Source organism: Bicyclus anynana, chromosome 11 (genome assembly GCF_947172395.1).
Source record: "Bicyclus anynana chromosome 11, ilBicAnyn1.1, whole genome shotgun sequence".
NCBI lineage: Eukaryota > Metazoa > Arthropoda > Insecta > Lepidoptera > Nymphalidae > Bicyclus > Bicyclus anynana.
In genome coordinates this window covers 8,329,876-8,337,945 of record NC_069093.1, presented here as the reverse complement: position 1 = coordinate 8,337,945, position 8,070 = coordinate 8,329,876, and the positions used below count along the sequence as shown (strand labels likewise).

The 8,070-nt window shown below is 33.4% G+C and overlaps 2 protein-coding genes across 3 annotated transcripts; one reads left to right on the top strand and one right to left on the bottom strand.

Moving 5' to 3' along the window:
• Positions 1-871: 871 nt before the first annotated feature.
• On the bottom strand, positions 872-3,573 carry LOC112048142 (DCN1-like protein 3). 2 transcript variants are annotated; one of them, XM_024085544.2, is made up of 3 exons: positions 3,354-3,573; positions 3,018-3,237; positions 872-2,646 (listed from the first exon to the last, which is right to left on the bottom strand). In XM_024085544.2, exons 2-3 carry the CDS (start codon positions 3,091-3,093, stop codon positions 1,733-1,735), a joined length of 990 nt encoding a protein of 329 aa, XP_023941312.1. In that variant the 5' UTR covers positions 3,094-3,237; positions 3,354-3,573; the 3' UTR covers positions 872-1,732. The 2 variants fall into 2 exon arrangements, with proteins under 2 accessions (XP_023941312.1, XP_023941313.1); XM_024085545.2 differs by having other exon boundaries at positions 3,350-3,543.
• A 1,658-nt stretch (positions 3,574-5,231) lies between these two features.
• On the top strand, positions 5,232-7,821 carry LOC112048143 (uncharacterized). Its single transcript, XM_024085548.2, has 3 exons — positions 5,232-5,745; positions 6,285-6,500; positions 7,491-7,821. The coding sequence occupies exons 1-3, from the start codon at positions 5,460-5,462 to the stop codon at positions 7,622-7,624; spliced, it is 636 nt and encodes a 211-aa protein (XP_023941316.1). The 5' UTR covers positions 5,232-5,459; the 3' UTR covers positions 7,625-7,821.
• The last annotated feature ends 249 nt before the right edge of the window (positions 7,822-8,070 follow it).

Below are 8,070 nucleotides of genomic sequence, written 5' to 3'. Positions count from 1 at the left end.
AAACCGATTTGGTAAACCAAACTACTAAACCGAAGATAGATAATCATCATCATATCAGACGATGGAAGTCCACTGCAGGACATAGGCCTTTTGTTGTGATTCCAAACATCACGATACTGAGCCACCTGCGAGCGAATCCCTGCGACTCGCTTGATGTAGTCAGTCTACCTGGTGGGGGGTCGACCAACACTGCGCTTTCTAGTGCGGGGTCGCCATTCCAGCACTTTGGGACCCCAACCTTCGATTTATGTGCCCCGACCATTGCCACAGCAGCTTCGCAACTCGTTGGACTATGTCGGTGACAAGATAGGTAATACCCTGGATTAATACATAGGCTACTCTTTGCCACGAAAAAATCATGATTTCCCGAGATTGTTTCTCTATAACGCCGCGATTACTTAATGATGGTATGAACTCTTTCACCGCAAAAACTTACTGACTGGATTCAGCTGATATTTTGAAAAAAAAAAGTGGAAACTATAATTTTACGTAGACGAAGTCAGGGGTATCAACTAGTGTAACAAAGTCCGACAACTCGCATTGCTCATTGAACTATGTGGTAGTTCTGAGCTCTATATACCTTCTTATAAAGAGAGATGACTCGCCCAATAGTGGGACTGGGCCATTGGTCCGTTTCATGTAGCATGGTGCGGTTGACAGTTCGTTTCACTCTTTAAAGTTTGCCGTGATTCATGATAATAGTACGTATTAAGAACGTAATACAGGCGACTGTCACCGTACCCATACTATCTGAAAAACACTAGGAGCTGAATTAATGATACTTTATTTCGAACAAATGATTTTCAGAGCCAGTAATTTAGTGAATGTAGACTGTAGGCAAGGCAAATAACTTTACTATCAAAATCATTAATATTTGCTAAATATTAAAAAGTTTTATTTATTTAATTATATACCTAAACTATAAACATTCTCTGGTGGTAGTCATCTTACGAACTTCTTCAATCAAAATACATTGTTTTAAAATACTTATCTTTTGTCCTGATTGGATTACAAATTTAGCGATCTACGAAATTTAATTCAATTTCCGATAGTTACTACATTATCATATATCATAGCTTGAATTCCTTGCATATAGCTATGAGGTGAGGCCTTGCATATGGCTATGAGGCCTCAACACTAACTAACAGTTATACCAATTACAGTCTTGTCGCTTTTCATGAAAATACAAAGCATTAGTTTCAATAACAATTTATGTAGTTACACAATTATTGTTATATTTGTTGGAATCCTTTTTCAAGTATAAAATTTGACAAAAATCAATTTAAACACGATTTTCAAGTGCTTGGCCGTAGAGTTTTTGTTGTTATTTACTATGCATAATAATTATGAAGCATTAAATTAAGTAATCTAGCATCAAAAGAGCTAAGTAAGTTTGTACACAGCTGCTAAAATTATTAGCATTTAAGCAACAGGGTAAGAGGACCAAATATATTTACAAATTTTTGCTAATTCCATTTCTGGAATGTTGTATAGTATGACTAAAGCTTAAATAGGTACGTGGTCTCACAAATACTTATTTACTCATAATAAAAAATGTAATAGCATAATATTTACAATGAATCCATTTCGAATCTCTGGTGAGCTATTTGTTATCCACATAGGTCATATATAATTCCATATTGATTATATGACCTAAGCACTCATTATCAGATTATGTCAGTCTCATTTTGTTAAGTACCTAAAGTATTTACGATTTGGCAATTGCAGGGATCTAATCTTGAATCTTTATTTCATTTTTTGATACATTTTGGTTCATTTGATCATTCTCATACTCAACAAAATCATCAAATAAGCTAGGCCACGCTTCTGTGTCGTCATAACTGCTAAGATCATCACCAATAAATTCACAAAAGTTCAGAAACATAAACCAAGTATCTTTGGGAATACCCCTGACATGAGGATTACTCTCAAGATAGCTCAACCATCTTTCTAATATAGCAGGTTCGTCATTAGTAAAGACTAGACGCCACAGAACAATGGCAATGTCAGACGGAAGTATTCTCTGTCCACTGCTTACATCCAAACCAAACTTAAAGGTAAACCTGTACAAATCTTTGAATTGTTCTGAATCTCTTGTTAGTTCCACTGTTATATCATTTAACTTTTGCTGTATACCTTTAATAGAATCTGTTTTCATGTTTTTTAACCCTTGGACAAACTCTTCTTTTGTGAATCTACACATTTGACTGGCATCTAATTTCCATGCAAGTACAAGAACTTTGAAATCATCTGGATTAAGATGTAGATCATTGCAAAGGTTTTCAATGCCCTCTGCAAGTATAGCCTCTTCTACATTGTCTCTGTACTGGTCAAACAGCTGGTTGATTCTTGATTCAGATGCTCGAGATTCACTTGTGAGTGAAGACATACTCCGAGGAATGGAGGGTAGTATTTGATAAAAGGATTTGGGTATTTTCTCATTATTTACATGCATTTTCTGTATTGCATTTGTATCTCCAGAGCAATGGACACTCATAGAGTTTATTGTGTTAGCATTTGGTAAGTTGTTACTGTTTGTATAACAGTTTATGTTGTTATCATTGTTGTGCAACAGTGGTTCTGCTTGAGGGTAGTTAGATATCATGACTGTAGGCACTTGATTGGTGGTCACCACATCTGTCATCTCTAAAACATAATAACGACACATGAGAATCACAAAAATTGTATGTTTATGGTAGTAATTACTTTGAAACTGAATTGTCAAGTACAATAATAGCTTGCAAAGGTTTTAATTTAAAATTAATAATCCAAATACTGTGGGGTACCACAGTATTAATACTTTTGACTAAATTTGTTAAGTAGGTACTCTATAAGTAGAGCACTGCAGGGGACCCAAATTACACTACTGGCAACTTTGATAATTGGACAGTCTTACAAAACATTTAATGGAATATAAAGAGTCAACAATGAAATATGAATTTTATAATACTTTTTAACTTAAGCTTTCATTATCAATAAATAAAGTCATAAACATTTTAATAAGTGTGGGTTCTTACCATCTTTTTTTCTATTAGGTGATGATACCACATCAGCACTTGTTTGGTTTCTGAAGCAGCTAAGACAATGGCCCATTTGATAAAACGAATAAAGTCCTCCAAAACATAAAAGCTTTATTTAGAACATCAGTAGCTATACTCAGTACTTCATGAAATGTACTATACAACATAATGACCAATATTCAGTTTCTGTTTTATGTTGTAACCTTTTCATGCAAACCTAAAATCAAGTATAATTTGTAATCATACAAATACATCTAAAGTGTTTTACTGATTTACTTCCACTCCACATCTTTGTAATACATTTGTAAGTACATATAAAAAATATTTACCAACCATCCTCAGACAAGGGTCAGGTAAAAATAAGGAAATATTGCAATAAACGACTTTTTCTATACATAATAACGAGTACCTATAAGTTTATGTTATGTTTTCAATTCGTAGACTAGAAATAGAAAAAGAACGAATACTTCATCTCATTAAAAAGTAGTAAAAAATATTAATCCAATTTTTAATATTTTTTTGGAATTGTTAGAAATGTCATAACACAGACATAAGACCACCCTGTGCCCACAGATTAATATATACCCTGTACGTAGTATCTATTAATCTGTGCCTGTACCTGTAACCAAAGAGAATATATCTCTGTATCCTTAGACCATTAATAACTGGACGTGGTTCGCACCCAAATTCACCAACAAAAAAGTCTGTCATTTTTTGAGGGGGACGAGGTAAACTCACACATCGAAAACATTTAACACCATTAAGTATATTCTGTGTCCATACACTACACACATCTATAAATTTGACTCGCAATACACGCGTAATTTTTACACACACTAACAAAAACATTGTGCACAGTAAAAATATATACAAGCAGTATACTCGGCCGTATTTTTGAAATAAATACTTACAGCGCGCGGTACGTAAACATGTGATAGGTCTGCCTGCCTCTAGCATTTTAATTACATTTGCCAACTTTGTATTTCCATTTAGTTTTGTGATTGTTAATATACTTTTTTTATGTAAACAAATAAAATATTTTGTAAATTGTAGTAAAATAGGAAGTGATCAATAAAATGTGTGTTGTTTTTTGATTGGTAGATTTAAATAAGGCTGATACTAATCAATGACCTTGTAGGATAGGTCGTATTCATATGTTTATTTTGGTGATGCCATCTAGGTATTACCTCCACACTACGTGACCAAATATTAAAAAACCGTACAAGTGCGTGTCGGGCCACGCGCAGTGTAGGGTTCCGTAGATTATGTTAGCCCTTTAATCCCCTATGTTTTTCTCAATTTCAAAGCCTTTATTATTCCTTACATTATTACATTAAACAAGTTTTTCAATTAATAAGAGTAACAGTTTATTTTTTTTTCTATGTTAGTATATTGTTAGTGTATCTGTTTTAAGTTTAGTATGTTAGTGAGTTAGTCTTATTTCTAATTAATGAAATCTATTTAATTAGTAAGTTGACATTGAAATTGAGGTATAGCTCGCGTTTCGACCTCTACTATGAAGTCAAACTACTGCTTGCTTATTTACTGTGAAATTGCTTAGACTACTTTACTAAACTACAAGTTTTTGGCCGTTTTTATGCCATTTAACTACACAAACCGGCATTTTTAGGGAGCTCCTTACACGACGAAAACGATTACAACAATGAAACATCGATTCCGTAGCAACAGTTTTTATAAACGCATTAGATCATAGATTTTTGATCTTTCCCAGAGGGGTAACGGTTAGCGAACCACGTCCAGTTATTAATGGTCTAAGTCTGTATCATACCATAGACATAAACTGGCAACCACAAACGGCTAACAATACCAGCGCTAACTGTTGTTTAAACTTTGATTTATCAAGGATTGATGATGGATTTTCACACACCTACATAATGACAAAATAGTAATGGCGGCCACAGACGTTCAAACTGGTAAATTGTGTACTACCCAGTAGTATGGTGTCAAGTTTATGGCGTTGCCCGCAGCGCAACGATGTAGGCATTGAATAAGCATCGAAACCACACAAATAATTTGATATATTTAGTCGGCAGCAAAAGCCAACTACACTGAAAGCACGGAAGACTAAAATATCAAAAAAGTTAGAACCAAGAGCTGTAACAGTTAAAAAAGTCAGTTCACAGTTGTCAGTTATCACGATGTTTGACGTTTGTGCTTTGGCTTTCGCTTTGTAATCTGTGATTATGAATAATTCAAATTTCAAATTCAAAATACGTTATTTTTAATTGGTCGTTCGTGAATTAGAATTCCAAAGATTTTAATTTTTAGTAATTTCATTTTATTTTAATTCGTAATTCGTCTACGTCATAAGAGAAACAATAAATGGTATTAAATGGAAACCCTAAATATATAAAACAAGAATAAATTAATTATAAACGCTCTACATTGATAGTGTAGTGTTACAAGTTATTGAAGAGAATGGGCATCGCTGATGAAAACTGGGACTATGAGATCGATTTCGAAGAATGCGTAAAGAGTTCGAACGATCTTTTTCAATCAGAATTGAATAATATATGCCAAAATGTGCTTAAAACTATCGACAATGGGTTCGTGAATGTTGATGTAGACAAAGATAGCCTGGCTCGAAATAATGATGATGAGATCAAGTTATTGTCTGAAAAAAATAAAGATTTAAAACTAGAAATAGAGACTAAACTTAAAGAATTAACACAACAACAAGGACAGTATGAGAACTTCAAACAAGGTAAAAGTCGGAATTTAAAATTGAACTATGATAATATATTTCATACTAGCGGACGCCCGCGACTTCGTCCGTGTGAAAATCGATGTGTAAAAACTTTCAACTACATGTACCCTAGCCCTAGCCCTACCCCTACCCATTAAGGCTGCACACGCGACAGAAGCTTAAAAATGGAGTAATTTCTCCCGTTTTCCTAAAATTTCCCTTCACTGCTCTACGCTATTGATCATAGTAGTATGAAAAGTATACTATAACCTGCCCAGAAGTATAAAGAACAATTGTACCAAGCTTTGTTAAAATTCGTCGAGTAGTTTTTGTTTCTATAATGAACATACAGACAGACAGACAGACAAAAATTTTACTGATTACATTTTTGGCATCAGCATCAATCACTATTATGTTATTTTGGGAATGTATTTCATGTACAGAATTGACCTCTCTACAGATTTATTATAAGTATATATATAGAATATACAGATATTTTTAAAGTATTGTAATAAAATGTATAGTGCAGTTATATATTTTAAATTTGTTATTTTTAGATCACAAGCTTTTAGAGCAGCAAGTCAAAAAGACCCATGAAGCATTTTTAATGGCGAGGAAACATCACAAAAAATGTCTAAATATGTATTATTCAATAGAATCCAAGTCAAATGAATCACAGTTAGTGTTCATCCAGTTTTTCACAGAGCTTAAAAAGAATAATGAGAACTATTCAGTGAATTTACTGAGGAATCCACAAACTCGTCAGTATACATGTAAGTATTTTAATACCAACAATGCCGCATCAATTATCATAAAATTAAATGAGATCACACAAGTGTTTACTTGTCATTTAATTTAAAAAATTCTTTTTATTTATTCTATGACAAGTTAGGCCTTGACTACTATCTCACCTAATGTTAAGTGACAATGCAGTCCAAGATTACTCAGAAGTTTATTCTACCTGACTGTTTATACTGCATCATAGTGGACCACTAAATCTCTTAGCAATATGTCTTTGCTGGTAGAGTGGTTAACTAGCCACAGCCAATGCCTATCACCAGACATCAATCAATTTAGGAAATCATCATTATCAACCCATATTCGGCTCAATGCTGAGCTCGAGTCTGCTCTCAGAATGAGAGGGGTTAGGCCAATAGTCCAGCACACTGGTCCAATGCGGATTGGCAGACTTCACACACGCAGAGAATTTAGAATATTCTCTGGTGTGCAGGTTTCCTCACAATGTTTTCCTTCACCGCTTGAGACATGTGATATTTGATTTCTTAAAATGCACACAACTGGAAAGTTGGAGATGCATGCCCCTGACCGGATTCAAACCTAGGCCTTCTGGAATCGGAGGCAGAGGTCATATCCACTGGGCTCACACTGCTCAATTTAGGAAATATGAATTCCTAAACTAACTTGAGCTGGAAATCAAACCCAGGGGCTCTATGTCCCTCAAATCCACAGTATTACCGACTAAGCCAGAAAGGTCATCAAAGTTATAATTAATGGATTTGTGTGATCCACACGTCATTATGAAAAATGACTTATTTTGCACCCTGTTTTTATGATGAACATAATGTGATTTGTGTTGCAATATTTTTCATTTTATAATCAGAGTGTTGGTGTTTAAAACTGACTTAGGTATGAGTATTAATGTTCCTTATAAAGCCAAACATGGTATAAAATCCAGGTTGAAATCATAAGTTTCTAATTAAAATATTTTAGTGTACTAAAAAAATTTTGTTATTTTATTTTAGTGCAAAGTACAAATCCAACACTGAAGAATTTCAAAGAACTCCAAAGACAGATGAAAGAAACTAACGATGTTCCCGCTGTACTGTGTTGTATAAGAGAAGCCTTCAAAACGCACAAACTTAGCAATGCTCACTGATTAATATAATTCTATATTGATAACTGATAAAACTGTAAAAGCACAAGTTTAGAACATTAAATTATAAAACAAGATATTTTATAGTTGTTCTAAGCTAACAGGTCGATTTTGATATTTGTCATGATCATGAACTTAGTATAAACATACTGACAATTTAATTCCATAGATATTATAAATATATTACTTAAAAACAACAATTGTTTTTCATTATACAGTTCTATAATAATAGTCAATCTCACACTGCTCAAAAGCCACAAGATTATAAAAAAAAATACTAACACAGTTCTTAATACTGAAAATATATAATTATGGTAGTATGACTTTCCGGAAAATGAATCATGATATAAAGAAATGTTAATGATTCACATCTCACTAATATACTGAGTGTAAACTTTATATCAAACCTAAAATGAGAATTATAGTACAAAATACATTTACAAGGTTGA

Bases quoted from the DNA above. Each gene is read 5' to 3' on its own strand.
- LOC112048142 (XM_024085544.2), bottom strand. From the start codon at position 3,093: ATGGGCCATTGTCTTAGCTGCTTCAGAAACCAAACAAGTGCTGATGTG. The intron at 2,647-3,017 runs GTAAGAACCCAC...ATTATGTTTTAG, and splicing joins ACCTAATAGAAAAAAAGATG to AGATGACAGATGTGGTGACC.
- LOC112048143 (XM_024085548.2), top strand. From the start codon at position 5,460: ATGGGCATCGCTGATGAAAACTGGGACTATGAGATCGATTTCGAAGAA. The intron at 5,746-6,284 runs GTAAAAGTCGGA...TGTTATTTTTAG, and splicing joins GTATGAGAACTTCAAACAAG to ATCACAAGCTTTTAGAGCAG. The intron at 6,501-7,490 runs GTAAGTATTTTA...ATTTTATTTTAG, and splicing joins ACAAACTCGTCAGTATACAT to TGCAAAGTACAAATCCAACA.